This window comes from Nesoenas mayeri, assembly GCF_963082525.1.
Source record: "Nesoenas mayeri genome assembly, chromosome: 14".
NCBI classification, from domain to species: Eukaryota; Metazoa; Chordata; class Aves; order Columbiformes; family Columbidae; genus Nesoenas; species Nesoenas mayeri.
The window spans coordinates 12269058-12291899 of NC_137556.1; the positions used below are offsets into that span (position 1 = coordinate 12269058).

At 35.3% G+C, this 22842-nt stretch overlaps 1 protein-coding gene across 2 annotated transcripts in view; it reads right to left on the reverse strand.

The window, feature by feature from the left end:
- The window catches only part of GABRB2 (gamma-aminobutyric acid type A receptor subunit beta2), a 145326-nt gene that overhangs the window by 95577 nt on the left and 26907 nt on the right, over positions 1-22842 (reverse strand). For both annotated transcript variants that reach the window (XM_080353457.1, XM_080353456.1), the window contains exon 4: positions 472-692. In XM_080353457.1, the coding sequence (XP_080209583.1) occupies positions 472-692 (221 nt within the window). The remainder of the gene's footprint in view (positions 1-471; positions 693-22842) is intronic.

Here is a 22842-nt window from a genome sequence, read left to right on the forward strand (position 1 = left end):
GATTCATCTGGGTAGCATATGAACTAATCTAATGGGCAGTAAAAATATTTATTAAGTATATCATTTAGTTAAATTATCAATTCATCTGTCACATACATTTCCCTTGTTCTCCTCTAATCCTCATTTTTCATTTCTTCAGCTCTTTTGATGAAGCAGTTCTAAAACTGTCTTTTAATCCAGAAGGAGTATTTAAAATAATATTTATGGTCTTATCTGTTCTTAATATAAATGTTTGAACTGTACTAAAAATAGCAGTTTATCTCCAAAATTTATATTTTTACATTAAAAAAAATCTTTATCCATTCTTAGAATACTATAGTCAAAATTGGTTTTGGAGTATCATCAGTTACACAGAATACAGCAATAAAAAGAACAGCATCAAAAAAAGGCAAAGAATGAGTTTTAATTTCAAGCCATGATTAAAAGACTGAAAATAAAAAGACCAAAGAGTTCGAAACGGTTCATACTGACCTGAGTCCATATAGGACTGTCCCATCTGGATGCAAACGGATCATTCTGTTCTTCACAGTGACCCCATGTACAAATGACTTCTTGTCATTCAGAAAATAGGTATCAGGAACCCACAGCTGATCAGCTACTCTGTTGTCCAGAGTAAGATTTAGAGGTATTACATTATACGACAGCCTCTTATCCCTCCACGCTTGTTGAAAGTACATTGTCAAGGTATAGTCCTGTGAATATAAAACCAAAAAAAAGTTTGCATTGAAACAGACAGCATACATACACAAATAAATACTCACGTAAACACATACCTAGTCATTGCAACTTTTCTTAATGCAAAATACTTATATTCAGAATTTCTATAAGTAGATTTATTTATTATTACAGTACCAAATATCTTGTGTATACTTAATAAAAGAAATGTGTATACAGAAAAGATGAGGTATTTACATTTTATTAACAACTTGTGAGTTCTTATTTCAATATTTTAAAATAAAATTGAAAAAAAAATGTAGCCATTTAACAGCCTGCAATTTCTGTAGTACTTTAAAATCCCGGGAGATCTAAAAAACAGGAACATTCACGGATCTGAATTTCGTGTTATGGTCCTCCCTGTGTTCAATAGAGCTCTGGATCAGACCTCCTGTCTCTGAAGTTGCAGTTACCACCCAAATACTTCTCTAAATTAAAATCTCTTCCAAGTCTGTTAACTTTCCCCTGGGCACTGAAATCCATGGGAAGTCTCTGATGTTTCTATGCTACAGAGTCTTAGTCTTCTACTTAATTTTACAGATGAAGTACCTTTGGTTACTTCAATGGAACAATTCAGAGAGCACAATCAAGCATCTTGGCAAATATTTGCACCATTAAGAGACTTGTGTTGTCTTGATGCAGGCCACTAATGTAAAGCACTTTGGAGATGTTTTGATCTTTTAGAGTATAATAATTACAAATATTATATTTTTGTGAGACCTATTAGACAGAGGCAGAACATTCGTTATTTATTAACCTATACTAAACAACTTCCAGAGCTAATACACAAAGAAGCTGTATGTCTGAACACAGATCACTGGGTTAAGGGCTGTAAAACAATCCCGAAGGAATACCAAAAGAAGGATTATTCTAAACCAAGCATCTTGTTCTGCTGCTTCCACAGAAGTCATAATCAGGCCTCAGACTATTTTGATTTAGAATTCGTATTTAACATGGACTTAAGTAGTGAGAACTGTTAGCTTACAAAAGATTGCTTTCACCAAAAAGTCAACAAAAGCTGCTCTGATTCAAACCCAGGATTCAACCATCTCAGTGCATGAAAGTCTGTATCTATACATCAGTTTAAGGCACTTGAAAACACAAAATCCCACATAACTCAGAACAATTAACTAACTATGGTGACTACATCTCACAAACTAATTTCTAGCATTGCATAGCAGAGGAAAGCATGTAAGATACGAACATTTTATGTGAAAGGAATTCAAGCCAGTTTCAATGGCAAGTTGAAAAGAAAATCAAAATCAGATATAACTTTTATTACTAGTGTCTGAGTACCCAGAAAACTACTTTTCCTTTCTTTATTAATGAAACTTTAAATGCATAAAATAGATTGTTGTAATTATTCACTTTAAAATGTACACAGTCTGCCCATAAACGTGCATTAGGAAGGGGTCTGTGACAACTATGGCTATGCTAGCAGTTCTCTAAGTAATGACACAGCACCTCGAAAATAATTGACCCTGCCTGTTCTGCCGAACAGTGTGTGCTCAGATGAATCAGGACAAACCATTTTTTTACAGAGATGTGTATTTCCATGGTGGAAATACTCTTATTTTTTAAGCATCTTTCCCCAGAAGAGGCCACATCCGTGAGCTTCAAAATGCCTCTTCAGTTTTCACTGAAGCGGGAAGAACTACATGTTTCTGTTGAGAATACTTCCAGCATTTCCTCCTTGCCAAGACAAAGCCAGACTGGTAACGCTGTCCCCATGTGCGATGGTGAAAGGTGAGTGCTGATCACTTGCTGCGGTTGCTGACTGGAGCATGTACACCCAGCTGGACACTCAGCACTGCTCAGCTCAGGGGTCTCAAACAGTCACAACATGCACAGTTACAAAGAGGGAAGCACCAAATCAGTTTCTCCAATTATTTTACTACCAAATATATTTACCTGGTAACTATTCTAATTGGACCAGTTTTAATGACCTGAAGTCTCTAGCCCTTCCCACCCCTCCTGGATCAGGATGACAGTCTGCTTTCAAGAACATTCAACATCTACATCTGAAGAATTTTACTGTAATGCCTCATCCCAGTTCTTCAGTGCCTGATTCATAACCATATACTAGAAAATGTTCAGTAATATATTGCCAGTAATAACATGTATTAGTCTTCATTATACTAATATATCACAACATAAAGTAGATGAGCTGTAGCAATTGCTCTCCTATTATCCTTGGAATGTTGCCTTTTATTCCTATTCTAAGGAATAATGGACATGTATTAATTAACAGCATGCGTATATATATAGAACATACTTCCCTCTTCACACCTCAGTAAAAGAGGAAAAGAAGAGGAGGAAGAAAACTGAACATGTATGGTTCAGTACAAAAAAAAATGAATTACATAAAACTGTAAATTTGGAGCACTGGTATAGCTGAAAGAAAAGCCAAGTCACCAGGCTAGAGTTCAGAATCAAACACACTGTCTTCCAGAAACAAAGTGGCTGTCCCAACGAAAAGGTATTTGTCATCTGTTGGCCCTAGAGTTTTCAGATGTGACCGTCATTTCTGATGGTCAAACTAAGACACCTTAAATCATCTTTTAAAAAAAACTCACAATCTTTTGAATTTATGTGTCTAGGTTTGTTTGTTTGTTTTAAATCATTAATGAATGTGTTTCAACACAGATTTCAAAGTATAAATGATTATTCAGAATTAGTTAAAGCCTGTCACATAAGCTGCAATTCATTCCTTAGAAAGGAGGGAAGCATCTGTTTTCAAAATCTCAAATGAAACAGTAACTCAAATAGAAGATGTGCAGGTAAAAATTGTCCCTCAAGTATCCCAAGACTCTATACTTTGAGATTAAGAATGTGCTCATCTATCAGAAATATTACAAGAAAAAAGACTGTTAAACTCACATTGAATATGGGAATCTCCCTCTATTCTAAGGATAAACATCAAAACAAAGAGGCAAATACCTTTTCACAGAAGTACAGGAATAGAAGTGGCTAGCAAAAGACAATTTCAATTTAAGTCCTTAGCACCCTATTAAATTCACAGGATGGGATTGTTAGAAGCTTAGGGTAAGTATGAAGATGAAACAGGAGTGAATTCACTTAAAAAGCCTAGGACGATGCAGTAATTATGACGAGTCTAAAGACATATGAAACCGAACTTTGTGATAACTCTGTCTGTGTATACCATTACATACCATTACATACACATGTCTGTGTATACCATTACACAGACATAAACTACAAATGTAGAGACTACTTATAGTAGTATACTTATAGTATAGACATACAGTCATATCGTACAAACACAAATAAACAGGTTTATCAGTTATCCTGGGCATGCGAAGCTTGAAATGCTCTACAATATTGTATTTGTATAGATAAAGTTACAAGAATGACATAGAGTACAAATAGGCAAATACTGTATTTTCTATAAATACATGAAAATTATCTTTTTTATAGCTTTTGTTATTGTTCCATTGTTCATATAGATATAAATTTAACAAACTTTATTTTGTCCAGACACAGTTTAGTCAAGAGAAAATGGATAGTTATTCCTATTCTATCCTAATCAAAGAAAATATCTCCCCTCTTTTCTGCACCAGTTAAAGTTCAATTTTCTTATTCATTTCATACAATGAACAGAAGAGCAGAAAATATGAGACAAAGTTAATCTTAAACCTAATTTTATCATATGAATTGAAAAGTAGCAAAGAGTTTTATTAGTATCAGCATATTTATGAGTAGCTTTTATCCTGAACGTTATCTTTGTGTGGCAGTTTTCTGCAAACACCTTTAGCTGCTGGAAATGTATATATGCCGGGAGATTTAAATTTAAATTTAGATAAATAGAATTGTTACAGCCAGCCAAATTGTCAGTTAATGACTATCAGCTTCAAAGATCCAAGGGAAGATACTGTGCAGGAAAGCATTAAATCTGAAAACTGGCACTCTTATTTATATTTTCTCATTCATACGCTCATATAAAAGTTTTCTTAAACCAAAAGAGAAATGCCACTTTTGGCCTATTATTAGCTTAGACAGACTATAACACAGGCCTTAGCTAAACCCACCCAGGGTCAATAGCTGTGAAACGTGTATTACTGGTCCTTTTTTTTATACTGGAAAAAGGATCAAGGCAAAAAAGGACATAAATATGGATGTTCACAGCGACAGTGGGAGTCTAATGGAAAAGATTGTGCCAGATATAAATTTTTTCAAAGCATGAGGATAAGGTCCAACGTAAGAAAAATAACACCTCCAATATAGCTCGCTCTTCTACGTTAAACAAATCAGGACTGATTCACAGTGCAGCTTAAAATGTATACCAATGCTTATATTAACAGGGCTATAACACAGCTACTGAAACAATTTTGAAGTAATAAAATCAGGAAATTTCAGAGGAGAAAAAATAATAACAAACATTTCGCATATTATCAATACAACATATAGCAGCATAGAGCTGAAGAAGCTATTTTTCTTTACTAAGCAGTAATAAATGGAGAAGTGATTTGAGGTTTGGCTTATGTCCACTTCTCATCGCTTTCCTGGTTATTCCTAAATTGTAAAAGTACTTGACTACATTTCCCAGTACAGCATTTATAAAGCTAAATAATTTCCTTCTGAAAATGCTTGAAGCTCAAGATTTTGCCTGAATGTTTTATTTGTTTACCATGTACATTTAAAAAGCTGTCTTGTTGAGGACATATTTAGAAGTGCCACTAAGTAAAGTATTAAAAGTATGTATCTACACTGCAAAATGTATTTCAATATATTAAAAGCTATTATATACTTAAGAAGACAAGAGCAAATGTAAGTTCTTCTCCCTCCTCAGACTCAAGTGAAGTTATCACTCACATGTGCAGTTTCTACAGTGGGAAGAACACAACATGTTTCACTGCTCGAATGGTATATAAAACAATCTAAAACAAAGCACTTCAAGCTAAAGGAGCTTCAGTGGATTTATTTCAAGAGCAATATCTTTCCCTGAGCGCTGATTAACAATCCTTTCAATACTCATTTCATTTAAAAACAACCACTACAAAATGTTCAATTCATAATTACCTCTCCCACTCACATCAAGAAAATTCACACAAAAAGTCATTTCTGTTTACACTGGAGACTCCATAAAGTGACTTACATAAAAGTAGAAAGAACTATTGAAAGAATGGGTGATACCAAAGAAATGTCAAAATAAATTATGTCTTATGACCTTTCAAAAAATATTTTTCACATTATGTAAATCTTTACTTCAAAAAAAAATGACAATGATATCAGGAACCTTACAGAGTTCAAGTTGAACCCACTCCATTTATCGAGTCCCACTTCCCAGGCTGGAAACATTTCTTGTTAATTGTACCTCCAAAAACTTACCAGGTACTTTTTCATGATGGGAGTTGTATGATCTAAAGTCTACAATCTTTCCAAAATGGAAAGATTCCAACAAGTAAGCTTACTGTATATTCTACAGCAACTATCCCAGAATTATTCACCAGCAATTCTCATTTCTCAGCTGAACAAACAAGCAAAGACGGGCTGTTTAGCTCCTATAACGCTCCTCAGAAAAACACAGCATTATTGAATCAAGCAAGAGACTTGTGTACAAAAGCCAAACAACTGTCAGTAGAGCTTGACTCCTAGGCATCAATCTTCTTGCTACTGATTGTAGTAAGAGACTGCTTTACCATTTCAGCAACAAGATCAGGAATTTGTGTCTCCTTAGTAATACTGACAGTAGCCAATATTTATATTGTTTCTACGTGGTGATTTATATATTGCACTGCAACACAGTGTCATCATAATTCATGCACTCAAATGAAATAAAGCATTTAGAGCTGACATGTTTCCTGTAACGTCAATTAGTTTAGCAAGACACTGTGACACTTGATTTTAATTTCTGACAAGTGACCAAGACTGAACCATGATACTGTATTTTTACTGAGCCAGCAATCTGCATGTCATTCTGATCAAAAAGCATCTGCTGTATGTCTTTTAGCTCTGATTTGCTGTCTCTTGATAGTAAGAGGAAGATTGATTAAAATGAACTTGGACTGAAAACTGTAATCTAACTGTTGCTTGCTTAAGAGAGTCACATATCTTGATATCGTCGGATTTTCCTCTTTTGAAAGGACCTAGTCCTCTTTATACAGCATTTCAAGATTCTCAGATGAACAATGCTAATACAAAGATGAATAAATGCAAACTATACTCACTTTATATAAAAGCTATGGAAACAGTATTTTTCTACCGCAGACAAAATTATATGCTATTACTATTTAGTCATGCCTTTGACGTAGAATAAAGTATTTCAAGTCACAAGAAATATTTTTAAAAGTTTTACATTTGAATTGCAAATTTTCCTTTACTCATACATCACAATCCATTTCCTAGAGAAGGGAGAATAATTCCAAGTTCACAGATCATCTCCTATGCAACTGTACAATCCTAGAGATCTTCAGAAAGGTAAATACCTACAACACAAATCATATTCGTATTGCTTTTACTGTAGACTATTATTAATAATACTGCAAAAGAGTAAAAAAGATATTATTGAAAAACAAAAAACCAATTTCTTAAATAGGGTGGAAGTAAACTGGTGATTAAGCAGAACTGGAGATCCAGCTGGAAAGTTTGATGACAGCAGATGCTACTACTTTGCAAAAGAGACTCAAAAGCAAAAAACCAGAAACAGCTACCAGAAACCTCTGTATTTTACCAGTATTTTTAATGGGGAAAAAAACAATCCAAGATAAGAATATAGTAATTGACAGTGAGATTAAATCTGCCTGAAACATGAGAACTGAGATTGTGCTCAGGTGCAGAACTGAACTGGCCTAACATGCGGACGAGTGCTCTTTTACCTGATGCTTTACAGTTTCCTGAGCTGCTAACACATTAAAAAAACCCCTCAAGAATACATTTAGAAAACAAAAGAATTGACAATTTAATGCTGCTCTGTATCACTGTAATTGACTTCTGAACAACTTACAAAATCAATAATCAAACTAATAGATGCTCATTTAAAGTATATAACACTTACTTTTAAGGTAAGTATTCAGCGAAATTTTTCAAGGAGAATACTGAAATGAAAAAATCTTCCCAGAATTTATATATTTATAAGTGCAGCCTTGCTTCTTTCCATCAAGGCAAGGAGACTCCAATGACAAAAAGGCCATTAATATGCCTGCTAGCACTCTAGCTTGTTCCATCTGCCTTTTTGCATCTAAAAGGATATATAAAAATCCCTAAATAACCAGCTGCCACCTTTGGTCCAACAGAAACAGAGGCTTTATGAGTAAAGGACAGCTTGAGATGCACTCAGCATTTTACTGCTAGAACAGGTTGTTTATTTGCATCCTTTCAAGTCTGATGAAAGATGAGACTGCCAGAGAACCTGGCTGCCTGTTACAACACTTGTTAAACAACGAGTGACAGAGCTGCTCTTTCACTGCCTCCTGACAGTTTAAGGATTCCTGTATCACCTCACTCAACCTTACACACCTGAGTGTCCATTTTCTCTGAACTACCAACAAATCATCAGCAATTCAAAATACTTCAGCCTAAGAATTACAGTCTGAAGTGCTATAAAGCATTCTCAGTACTAGGTTTAAACTTCCAAATGTTACTGTATCAGTAATTCTCTGGAGTCCAAACTAAACCACAAGCAAATTGTCAGTTTATCACACTAAGCAGTCACTTCTGCTGCTTCAGTCTTGCAAATAAATGATATAATCATGTTTACATTTTAGGATGATACAGTGAACATCTGACCTGTTTTGAGTGATGACATAATAGGAATACTCTAAATGCTTATAAACTGTTGAATACGACAATACTAACACTCCCATCACTCCGTTATCAGTGATTACACAATCCTCCTTTCAGAAATAAGAAAACAAGCCACAAAGTTATCTCAATGAAAAAGTACAAATTTAATTTTAATATTAAAAAGAGAAATAGCTGACAAAAAATTGATGATCTTAGCTTCAGACAGAATTGGTACACTTAGTGCTGTTGAGAAATGCAGTATTTAACAAAAATACATCCCTTCTGTGATCCCATTTAATTGGGCTGCCTGAGGATGCAGTTCTTGGAAAAGCAAAATACTATATCAATATTTTATTGGATCATTTTTATAGGCAAAGGAATTTACTTTGCTATATTTAGTTTGTTTTACTAAACAGATTATTTTGCTAGTATTTCCTTCCAGGTCAAAAGCTAGCTTTCTCCTCAGTTAAGAGAAGTTTCCGTGAGATAACTTCCATAGCAGATGCACTAAAGAAACAATATATATGTATATTCTTCATTTTCCTAAATATGCTCAAGTTATTTTTCTATTCTGCTGTCCTGTTCTGGTGTTATCACTACTCTCTGTCAACTATAACTCATATTCCCATCACAGAATACAAAAACTCTTCAAGTGGCTTTCAGATATATTTTCTGCCCTTCATGATTTTCTCCTTCAAATTCTTTTACTGGTGAGAACGCTATTGAGACCTTATTATGGCCCTTCTGTACTTAAAAGGGGCCTATAAGAAAGATGGGGACAGACCTTTTAGCAGCACCTGTCACAATAGGACAAGGGGTGATAGTTTTGAACTAAAGGAGGGGAGATTCAGGCTGGATACGAGGAACAAATTTTGTACACTGAGGGTGGTGAGACACTGGCCCAGGTTGGCCAGAGAGATGGTGGATGAACCATCCCTGGAGACATCCCAGGCCAGGCTGGACAGGGCTCTGAGCAACCTGAGCTGGTGAAGATGTCCCTGCTCATGGCAGGGGGGGCACTGGGGAAGCTTTGAAGGTCTCTTCAACCCAAATTATTCTATAATGCTATGATTCTGCAACTATTAATATTTGCTTTACTTGCAATATAATATCTGTGAGACTGAGATAAATAAACATTTATTAACCTATGTGAAAATGCACTTTTGTTAGAAGGGGCCAAACACAACATCTCAGTCTTACTGTAAGAGTTCTTAAAAAATAAAGATGGAGTAAGTATGACTGTTAATCAATACTAAGGCAATGGTTTCACTAATCTCAGCATTATGCAATTACTAAACATCACCTCCATTTTAAAGACAAAATAGTAAAGAGAGAACTGATAAACCCAGACTATTCAGTTAGGCAGATTTTAAGAGGAATCAGAATGGAATTACTGATCAGTCTGGGCAACTCTAATTTTTTCAAAATTAAACTTAAATTGTAGTAGTCAACAGTCAAGAAAACTCTGTTATATTAGCATTGGAAAAGTGGACAAAATCTAAAGTTCTCAAACTAAATTATCAAGGATATATTTAATAATTGAAATTTGAAAAGAAATTTTAATATTAGCTCACAATGCAATGTTTAAACAACAATCTCACAGAGAATATTGACATTAGAAAGAGACAGTGAGTGAGAGCAAGAAAGTGAGATTGAGGAAAAGTCTTATCAAAAAACCCCCAAAATTTCCTCTCAGATTGAGTTCATCTCAGAATTACAAAAACAACAGCATGTATGACATTTCCTTTAATAATGTACTATATAACTGAGATGAAGTTAGACTAATTATTTCATCATCTTATTGTGGTCTGCAAAAGCTGCTGATACTTCACAGAAATTTATAGGAGAAAAGAAGCCTCGTATGTGCATGACATAGCCCAATATGATTTTTGTTCTAAATGAACTTAAAATCCTCCTCCCTCTGTCTCTATGTATTTATTTTCTCACATACTACTACTAATCATGCCAGATTTCTGTGTTGGTTGTCTTGGTATTTTGTGGGTTTTCCCTTTTAAATAAAAAATGAAACTATGGTTAGGTGGAAACCCCAAACGCCTCACTCACTTTTATGAAATTCACCCACTTAGCAAACACAAACAGTTCTAGGCAACTGTGATCTGCCAGTTACTTTTAATGCCATTCTACACTTGCGTAAGAAGCACCAGCAGCAGTTCACTTCTGTTAAACATTGTCACAGATCCTGCAACAGCTCATCTCTCTGGCCTGCTGATTCCAAGACGTTCTCTAAAATGGTTCATTAATCTGTTAGTGACAAACTCATGTCTTGAAAGAAGCAATGTACCCTGGAGAGTACAAATCTCCCACTGATACGTTCCTATAAGCATTTATATATCATGGTCTAATACACCAGAGGCTACATACTGCACTTCAGACTAATGTGTTTCTTTCCTGTTTACATATAAATCCTGTGGGAATAAAACAAACACCTTAATTTAGCCACTTTCCTCAGCCAACAATCTCTTGAATCCTGTAACCTTACATGCAGATTTCATGGGGTTTGAACAATGAGGAGCATGAGGATGAAAAAAGAAATAGCGTCAAGTCATGTTGGTCTTTTCCTGTATTTTAAATACTTTCCTCCCTATAACCTGTGATATGACAGGCTGCTTCTCTCAAAAATGGTAGGCACTGCAGAGAGCTGCCAGCACTGCAGTAAAAGGATAATTTTAAATAAGTACATATCATTTATTTCATAGTGATGACAAGCCTGTGGAAGCTGATAGAAAGTCCAGTTTGCATGACAGACCAACACTTCAGCAATGCAGTTAGTAGAGACACTTCCGAGAGAATAAGGGATATATCCAGATGAAAAAGAAATTAACATTATTATGTTCTAGGAAGAAAAATCTGGAAAAAAAAAAATCAGGTGGAAAAACATTGCATCTTTATCAGTCATTGCACCTGCATTAATTATACTTTGACTTTGCTGAACCACAAACAATTTAAAGTCTATTGGAATATCTCACAGGGAAGAATTTCCATTCTGAGTGCCTCTATTACAAAGGTGAAATTTCCTTGACAGATACAGAAAAATTTGTAGCAAAAAACAGCTGCAATGCCCAAAACAACAAAATATATTTAGTTTTCCGGAATCAATCTACATATTTTATCTACAATAAATCAACATGAGATTAATATTGGAAAGATTAGCAGGGATAATTTTCATAGGATCAAAGGAAAGCTCAGGCTGGAAGAGACCTCAGGAAGTCTCTAATCCAACCTCCTGCTCAAAACAAGTTCAGCTGGGAGCTCTGACCAAGTTGTTCAAGGCTTTATCCAGCCTGCTCTTGAAGGCCTTGGAAAAGGGACATTTTCCTTTCTACGCAGATTAGAACACTGTTTTAATAAAAGTGAAATGCATTTAGAAAGAAACTCCCTATGCTTCAAAAAGGAAAAAATGATGGTCACTCTATTCTAGCAATGACTGCAATTTAATTTCAGTTTTATTTAAAAATCACTGTTGTCTGATTTTTACAGCCATCGCACACTACTGCTTCTGCCTATTCTGTTTCACGTATTATTATTCCAGTCTTTTTGTGTTATTTGCTCAGTAATCTCCTTCATTCCTTAGTCTCCACTATTTGAGACACGTAGAAATCAATAGGATTCATCTACCATCGAGTTTTTGAATGCCTATATTGTTCAGTATTTCCTGTACTCCTCAACTGTCACCAACAACTTCTCATTAAACTATACCCTCTTCCTATACAGCAGATATTTTTAACAACTTTGTTGTTGTTGTTCTTTCTCTCTTTCAATCTTCATCTTCAAGGCTTTCCACCTCTACCAGAGAACTTTCTATGCATTTAAATAATTATTTTCCATGTTCTGCAATAGTTAGTAGTTACTTTGTACTTTGTCAGATTGAAGTTACCCTGTCATCAAGATCTATTAATGTAATGCCATTGGACTCGTAACTATCAATTCTCAGAAACATACTCCAAGAATAAAAAACAATAATGAAAAAAATCTGACATCCTTCATTATTGAATGGATTTATTTATTTGAGTTTATGTATCTCATCAGCCTTCAAGATTTGTCTCCTTTGTGGTTCACTATTTAGCCCACAGCTGAAATCAGACTTGTACTTCAATGACCAGATGGAAGTAACTGCTTTGACAGCTAGAAACATCAGAAACAAGACAGAAGCTTGCCTTTTCTCAAGGCATGAAAGGTAAATGGTTAATGGAAATGGCAAGAAAAGTATACAAATTCAGTATATTTTAACAAAATAAGAATACCATACAATTTTTTTGGTCAGCCTGCTTGTTGTGGAAATGGTAATAAAAGTATTACTGGTCCCAGACTTCTATCCTTTCTCTCAAATTCCGATATGAGTGCAACAGGAAAGTATTCAGGAAAAACAGACCCCATTTTTAATTAAGCAGCTTCATTACAATCATACTTTGAATGTATTTGATTTGGCAGGCACTTCTGAAAACATGGATGGTTTTAGAGCAATTTCCAGACCTTGCACAGAGCAAACTTTGAAATTACACAGCAGCTCCCTCCAACTGCTCTTACTGGAAGGCATGTACAAAACTTGTTAGGGCTCTGGTTTTACATCATTCCTTCCATCTGGGTATCCAAACCAGCAGTCTGAATGCAAGTTTTTCTGCCTTCTCTCTACTTTACTTACTTGATATTTATCGAAATTTCTGGGAGACGAAATGCCCAGGAAATCATGAATTCATGAATACTGCAGAAGTAACTAAGAACAGAGTTCCCCGGAGGAACACTAAACCTGAGTTTGCGAGAGCTGTAGTCATTTGCACTGGTAACAAAAAGCAATGCATTTGCTTCCTTTTTGACATGTGGAATTGATTTATAATTCTCACATCTTTACATATTTGGAAAAAGATCAAAATCAACCAAGTGAAAGTTTGCTGTCAGAGTGTAGTCTCAAGGACACATTCCCACTTAATCTCTCTCATTGTTTTCATTAAGACGCCTTTCAGTAATCTAGTAAAGATGTGGAAAACAGACTAATCCAGGGACCAGTAATTTGCAGGAGCAGGAATCAAACTTTTTTCAAAATTTAGACAAAACATGTTTTCATTCACTAGATTTCTTGGCAAAATTTTCAAGTCCAAGTTTATGTAAAAGCTATTATGAACTCTCACTCCTGTAGTCAGGAGATGTCAAACATATTTCGCAATCCTACTGCTGCAATATTGAAGACAAATGAAAAGCAGTGATCTGAAACTAATTCTTAAAGTTCCTCAAGGTTGGGCAGGAAAGTACCAAGAATCTGCCCCCACATAGCAGTTTTTATGAAAGTTATTACAGACTGATCCACAGGATATTTTGCAATTAAAAACACAACAAACACCTTCATACCTTCATATATGCATTTTCCCCAAAATGCATGAAATTTAAAAAAAAAAAAAAAGGGCAGAAAATATTTGTGTTTACACAATAAAAGCAACTCCCTCTTTAACTTTTGTGTCTGCCTGCCTCTTTTCAAAATTTAAAGCCAGGTAAGAAGAACACAGAATGGGCTGACAGTAACTAAAGCTCACATGTATGATCACTGTTCTTCCCTGCCAAACAGTCATTGCACTGTACAAATTACAGTTCCATAATACATATTGAATTCCATACAGTTATACTGTAGCCATCAGTTTTACAGTTCTATAATGCATCCTAAGTATATGTTTGCATGCATACACATTACTAAGAATATCTCTTTTGAACAACTTGAGCACACACATATACGCACACACAAATAATCAGAAAGCTCAGTGATGACTCCACTGAGATTGTCCTGAAAATAGTGACTCATCTCCTGGCAGCTTGTTCAGTCTTGATGAATTTGTAATGCTGGATTTCTGAATTCACTTTGTACCTTCACCATAAAAATTTTGTTAAATATTTTAGTCTTACTGGATTCAAAAAGACATCAGCTGAAATGTTTTGGTTTTTCTCTCAAATTATTAGACTTTAAACCACCACAATAAGTACATGGTTTTAGCAAGTGTTAGACAAGCAAAAATTCAAGCAGCTCATATATTCCTAGCCATGACCTCATGTGCTTTAGACAGTATTTCTGCTTGAGCACACTACATATTAGTCAGCAAGCAGAACACATCGATTTGAAATCTACTAGTTAGCAGCTGGTTAATTCATGCATGAAATGCACTTTAACATCAGTTCACTGGCTTGATTTATGACACATCTATTCTTTCAAAATAACAGCATTGTTTTTCCATGAAGAGTCACAAAAATGCTTTACAACCTATTTTTATATTGCTACACACAAATTAAAATTTAGCATTTTTTTTAAACTCTTCTTTGAGATGCATTCTCAACCATGCCCAAATGATACAGAAGTTCTCTAAAGTTTTCCCTTTAAAAATAACTTTGTCCAATTTGAAAATGCGAACTCTTAAGTAATGAACTTGTCAGAATGGGTGTTTCACTAAAGTGTCAACGATCTCATTATCGTCCTCGTTTTCGTCCCTTTCATCAAGTAAGCACAATGCTCTCAGCATAACTTATGCACTACAAATTTGTTCCTACAGGACTTTGCTTACCTACGCTCTACTCTTGAATTCCGATCGTCTTTTCCAGAAAGTCAAATGAAAATGAGAAATAACTCAGATTAATATTTGTAAGGAAACACAATAGAACTAGACTTTGATACCAGCACCACTGAAAAAGAGCCCTGCATTCCATTACAGACAGGGTTAATTTTAAATACTGTTCTTTCCAGCTGGTCCATAACCAACCACTAAGAAGCTTGATATTTTCTTTGCTATGAAATAATGACAAAAGAAAGGAACTAAAAGAGACAAGAAAAAAAAAAGAAGTTAATTTATGAGTCATAACCCACATCCACTGCCCTATACTTGAGGAGAATTAGCAATAGATTTATTTTGAGACAAAGGAGCCATACCTTAGATCATTTAAATATGTGGTATAAATTTAGCTGAAAGCTGGACTGGCAAATGAGACTTGTGTATACGGATTCTACCTGCAGTTCTCTTTTGTTTATAGAGCTTTCCTAAGAAAATCACTATATCTAGAATCATTACAATAGTTAAAATCTACAGTATAATAGTTAAACATCATAGATCTTAAAAAATAGGTATTAAGCTAGTGAAAGGTACTAGTGTTACCTCTTCTTAATATTCCTTCTTTTCAAATGTGTGAAAAATCAAAGTACAGAGATAGATATGTCTCGCATCAGCACGAGGACTAAAAATCAGTAGCATGGACTAATTTTTTTTCTTTTAACTTAAAGTATAAAATATATATGAGAATATACCAAATGTTTTCAAACACTAATGTAGAATCATAAACATGCAGAGGATTTTGAAAATCCTATTCAATAGATCTTGCTATTACAGACATTTGTATTGTCTCTTGGCATTACTATCCCAGCAGCTAAGTCAATCTGAATATGTTAAACGAAAGTCTTCCAAACAAGTAGTAGCTATTCAGAACCACCACTTACACACTCTTCCTGGAAAGGTCTCTCTCAATTTTACTCAAAGTGGTTTATTTCTTGTCACTTACCACTCGCATACAAATAGGTTTGAAGTTTTGATTTATAATTCTAATACAATTTTTTTATTGTTTGCTTTTTGCTTTGTTACTTGATAAATTATTTCTTTCCTACCTGTACCAAAGCTCTGCTCCCCTTTACTACAGTATATAGTGGATGCCTGGAGTTTATTGCAATTTCACTAGCATCCCTAATAAAAACTCTGTGGCTGATAACACAGACACAAAGGCTTATATCCTAACTCCTGGTCTTATCTACAGAACTACTGCAAAATTGTGAGCGTTTCTTTTCAGCAGGTGTGGAGAGGGAAGAACATGAAAGTGAGGCAAGAATGTTTCATCTTTCAAGGTCCCTTCCAACCTGGGCTGTTCTATGAACACTGTGAGACAAGAACATCCTAAATTAATTGCTTAATTTTTTGTAACAGACAACTTGTTAATAATGTCACTAAATATTACAATTAAGTACTCCTCTTAAATTATCTCCTCATCTCTGCAGTGTTCAAAAAGTCAAGCTAGACCTCAACTGGCCTAAGGCATAACATGATTATCTATAGCAGTTCATAATTCACAAATTACAGTTATGCTGCATGAGCTCTCAAATACACTTATTTAGGAACTCACTGAAACATGAATATTAGTATTTGCTTGTTTGAGCTATTTAGCAAGGAAAATTCACAACCAAAGATCTCTCCGAATCTGAGAGAATTAAAGACTCTTTAGACAAAATAGGGGGAAAAAAAAAAATCTATAATTATAGCAAAGTTTGCATGAATTAATAGCAAATACATACTTAGTACTTCATGAAAACATCTCATCTGAGGAAAAGGTTCAGTCCTTAAAACTGAGCACTAATGCTTTGAGCACTTTACCAAATCAACACTGAGAAGGGTCTTAAAAAGAAAAATAAATAAATAAATAAATGAGAGATTCATAGGTAAAAAAAGCTTATTTTTGCATTTTTATGAAGACCCAGATATTTTAGGCACAAAACTTCTAATAGGTCTTGTAATCCTACACGCAATGAAAGCATGGCCAAACTTCAGTATAAGGCTTTGGAAAAAACAGAATTCCATAGACTATTAATACAGACAGGCACAATTCTGAGCTCCCTGAACTGATGATATATGTGAGCCATTTATCAATTAATTCTTCTTAAGATTCTGTTTGTTTCTGAGATTCTATTTAGATCCTTATTTCTCTAGATCTGAGTACATGGAAGGCCTTTATGTACCCTATTCCATTTCTAGTAACTTCAGTTCACTCATTTATATTGCTGTTATACTGTGTCAAAAAATTAAACAGTTAAATAAAAAGTAAATATCTTTTTTATTCCCTAGTAGAATTTTATTGTAAATCCTTCCATGAGTGTGGCTCCTTTAATATGAGTCAAAGGAACACAAGGGTGTTAAAAAACCAAGCAAAACAGATACTGCCATAAACCTCTCAATATATTTTTTTCATAACAAAAAAAAGAGTATATGTGCACTCTGCTATATCAAGACACATAATTGCAAATAACTATTTGAATGATTTAATCTGAAATGTACATCTCCATGCCATAGATCTCAATGTTATGATCACATGAGATCATATTGATTTATTTAAGTTTTACCCCCTTCTTCTACCCCAATAAAGTTACAACAAAACAGCCAGAAGTACTGAAGTGGTAAGTATATTTTTTAAGGACACCATGACACTTTAATACTACAATATATGGATTTTCATTGCTTTGGAACACGGCAATGCATCAACTGTCAACTCAATGAGTTAGATCTATTCTGTTACTTTGAACAAATTTTTAATTTGTTATGCAGTCTTAGAGGGTGCTCTATACATTCTGGTAGATAGTCCATCAAGAGTAATTTTAAAATCAGGACATGGCTCCACCCTCATCATTCAGAAACCGTTCTACTGCATGATAACAGAAATCTGAGCAGCTCACAAGAGTTCTTTCTGCACCCATAATGTCAGTCATGGGTTTCAAACAAAAGGAAAAAATCTTAAATCAGCCATCTTCAAGTAATCTGCTGGTAACTTCTCGCTACCTTCTTAATCCCTTTCATACAAGACAGTCTGGATTTTGTGTGAAAACTTTTTTCCACTGCCATCAGTGTCTGATATACTTTTTTTTGGGGGGGGAGTAGGTTAGAGGAGGAGCTGGTATTTCTACTTCATTTTTTTAACTCCTGTGTTCAAGAACAGTGCAGTCTCACAGGAACTTTCTAGTTGATAAGGAAAACTCAGTGCATTCATTAGTTCGTGCTTATTTGTAGCACAATAGCAACTTTTTACATTCACCTTAGTTCAGTATAATTAGCCGTTCTGCTTAGAACAGACCAGACAACTAAATGAAAGGGTAAAATCAGGTAAAAGAGGATTCAGATTCCAACCACTGGATAATTTACACAATACCTGTACATATTATCTATTATTAACACTAAGACTCACTTTTAAAAATTGGATGTTGAAATCCAATATTCCTGGCTGCCAGCCATGCATAGAAAACAGACAGGCTAATGCTAAAGAAAACAAATTTTTATTCATTTACCTCCTGTGTGAAATGAACTGTGCAGTGAATTATTTAGAAGAGGAAAATTGTAATTGCATGTGTAATAAAGCTGAAAATTAAGGACAAGCAGATGGAAGACTAAAAGTTCTTTTTTCTAAGTGATAAGAGGGTGATTCATAAGTATTTGACATTAGTTAAAATTACTTATGGAACAAATGTTTATGGAAAAATGTTCTTCTTAGGACAATGTGCTATCACACAACCAGCAGAGAATTACCTCAACTGAGACTTTTAAACAAAAAGAGAAAAGGAAATAAACCAATAAAAAAGAGAAAGGAGCAAAACTTGTTCACTTCTTCCGAACTTCAGTGACTTTTGTCTTAGTATGACATTTCTGTTAGTGCCCTGAATTTGTGGGGTAGAAAGCTATTTCAATTAATGTGTAATTTTAAGGGTACATCATACTGTCACAATATGCTTCCTAAAGTCAGCTCAATGGAACATGGGAAAGGATAAGTGGGATGTCAGTGCATGAGATCAGTGGTGAAGTTACCTCACTTTGTTATAAGCAGCCCCAAGAAAAGGCTTTTTGTAAGACTCCATCTACTTCTATAGAAAAATTGAAATTAGAGTCCATTATTTTATCCACGTTACATTGTCGCGTATGACTTAAAATATATAAAGTGAACATTTTCATATATAGCTAAATATTTAAATTATCAGTACTAATTAAAAATACATATTCATCAATGATTTGGACAAGGGAATAGTGTACTATCAGCAACTTTACTGATGACACCAAGCTGGGAGGGGTGGCTGACACGCCAGAAGGCTGTGCTGCCATCCAGAGACCTGGACAGGCTGGAGAGTTCCGCGGGGAAAAATTTAATGAAATATAACAAGGGAAAGTGCAGAGTCTTGTATCTGGGTAGGAACAACCCCAGGTTCCAGTATAAGTTGGGGAATGACCTATTAGAGAGCAGCGTAGGGGAAAGGAACCTGGGGGTCCTGGTGGACAGCAGGATGACCATGAGCCAGCACTGAGCCCTTGTGGCCAGGAAGGCCAATGGTAACTGGGGTGGATTAGAAGGGGGTGGTTAGTAGGTCAAGAGAGGTCCTCCTTCCCCTCTACTCTGCCCTAGTGAGACTGCACCTGGAATATTGTGTCCAGTTCTGGGCCTCTCAGTTCCAGAAGGACAGGGAACTGCTGGAGAGAGTCCAGCACAGGGCAACAAAGATGATTAAGGGAGTGGAGCATCTCCCGTGTGAGGAAAGGCTGAGGGAGTTGGGTCTCTTTAGCATGGAGAAGAGAAGAATGAGGAGTGACCTTATTAATGTTTACAAATATATAAAGGGTGAGTGTCAGGAGGATGGAGCCAGGCTCTTCTCAGTGACAACCAATGACAGGACAAGGGGTAATGGGTGTAAATTGGAACACAAGAGGTTCCACTTAAATTTGAGAAGAAACTTCTCAGCGAGAGTGACAGACACTGGAACAGGCTGCCCACGGGGGGTTGTGGAGTCTCCTTCTCTGCAGACATTCAAACCCGCCTGGACGCCTTCCTGTGTAACCTCATCTGGATGTTCCTTCTCTGACAGGGAGATTGGACTGGATGAGCTTTTGATGTCCCTTCCAATCTCTGACATTCTGTGATTCTGGGATAAAAACTAGAAGGGAGAATTCCAAGCATAAAATAAAAAGGTACCTTAATATTCCCTTCATTTTAGTATTGAAATTTCATGCCACATCATGAAGCTCTATTAACCTGCACAAGTGACAAGAGTGCTCTTATTTTGCTTAAAGAAATTTCTCATTTTATTCTCAAATTGAAGAAAATACACTGGCATAAAGACATTTTTCCTTCCTGTTAGAATACCCTGTTAGTTAGAGAAGACAGGTTATCCAAAGGATTGAATTTGAGTACCTGTTGGTCCTACCATGACGTAGGAGATCTGTGGTCCATGACATCCCAAAATTCACATTTAGAAATGGTAACAAAAGAGAATTCTCTTGTTTCTTCCAAGGCTAACAATTTTCTGCATCCTTTTACACCAGAGTGTTAACTATAGGTAAATATACTTACTTAAATCCCTCAGTACTGGCAATATATTCACTGATACATAAAAACTGAGACCTGAAAAATGCATAACTTCACACCTATGAAAAATACATGACCAAAAAAAAGGTTACCTATTTTTTTTACCTTTTGATTTGTTCTCAGTTACTTTTTTACCATCTTCATGCAATGTTTTCAAACACTGGTATGATTTTCCTCATGTCCACCTGAGTATGGTAGACCTATTCTTGGGTGTTAATGCAGCCTTTCACTTTATATTCTCATACTATCTAAATGTACCATTATTTCTTCCCATAAAGGTAACTAGTGTCTATTCCATAGCCCTTGAAAATGTTTTGAAAATTAATCTCATCTGTCATTTTGAAGGAAAAAGTATGTTGACTTTGATTCCCTTGGATTTCCCCAATTCACTTATTTGTTTTCCAGACAGGGTTATAGATTACAGGATTATTCTTAGGTATTTAGAAAGTGTCCATCTGTTTAGTCGTTAATATGACCATGAGAGACCCAGCACTGCTAGTTTTACCACAGATATTTTAAGATCTCTCCTAGAAATGTACAAACCCAATATAAGTTTGCAAGCCAAACAGGCAGAGGATCTATCTGAGCAGAGAAGCTTTGATTCTGGTCTTGTTCCACATTACTGCATACCTAGTCCAATATACAGTTAGGTGCACCAGTTGGCTGATTAAAATCTTTTCCAATTGTTTCCTCTGCCTCTATGTTGCATACAATCATACCTCTGGAAAAAACTCTAACAGTGACAGCCCTAAGGAAAACCCTGAAATTTCTCTCCTCTTTTCTGTGACGGTCTGTGTTAACGTACAATAATACCTCAGTCTTTTTCATTTAATGCAAGCAATGAGCATTTCACAAATATAACAGCAACAGCATAGTCTATATACCTTATTGCACCACAATTTCACAATAGGTAGACCTAAGGGCTCCATAAGGTGAAAAGAATGCAATATGAAGTGCTCAACTTTGGATAAACTGAGAGCGCCATAAAGCCATTTCAAATGCATAAAAGAAACCTCCAGATATATATGTCTAACGGCAAACTGATTGTCTGTAAAAGCATCCTAATTTTATGAATTTCTGGTTCTGCAAGTCAGCATTTTCTATCTACTGTTCTAGACCAAGAATAATGTCATTGTGCATTGGAAGTATTTAAGTGGAGCACATATGTCAAATCAAAGTTGCTGAAATTTTCTTGTGACAAAGCAACTGTAAGGCTTTAAATGTCTAGGGAAATCAAACCATGACTCAGTTTATTTTTCTGCCTGGAGAGGTTTAGGGATATTAAGCAATTCCATCACACACACTCCCGTTTGGATGTTTCTACATTCATTCTAACTAGTTGTTCACATTTTGATTTTTATTTGTTCTTGCAGTGATCCATTTGCCTACATCATCTCTTCTTCTTTTTCTTTCTTCCTGTAAGATGGGATTTCAATGACCACATCTCACTGTAACTAACTAAACAGCTGACCATATCCCACACCGTTATATGTAAAATCAGTATGAGAAAATTGAGAAAATGTCCAGACTACAGAATAGAACAGAAAGCCTGGAGTCCAGCAGTGATCTGAAGCAGCTTAACTCCAAGTGTCAAAATTTCAGTTAACACACCTTGTAAAAAACTAAACAAACAAAAAAAACCACCACATATATCCTGTTATGTGTCTTTTAAAAAACAACCATACATTAAACTTAGTAAAATAACACCCCGAAAGCAACATCTGCCATCATTATACATGAACAGCAAGCTTAAACGCAGACATAACTAAGCTTTCAGAAATCACTTTGGTACCTCCCTTTGGCAGACTGCTTCCAGCCTTCCACATATGGATTTCAGTGGCCGTATTGCAGACTTAACATCTGATGTTCTGCACGTCTGTTCCTCAAAGATGTAATTTCCTTATGCCAAGCAAAATTATCTGCAACTAGTTAAGGACATCCCACAACTGGGCATAATATGAAAGAAACAGGACATTAACAACATTAGTTCCACAAAAGAAAACCACGTATTTGCAAATCCAGGGAAGGAAAATGGCAATGAAGTAAGCACAGGAAAAAAAAAAAAAAAAGATGACAAATTGTGGCTTTGAGAATATAGGTCATGCTACAGAAATCTCCATTTACAAATACCATTTCTACCATGGAGCAGGCTGAGAAATTTATTCTGTGGCCTTTTTTGTTTTTAATTAAGTCTAGTAGATTATTTTGAACTAACCACTTTGAGATTGGGCAAAGATAGAGAAG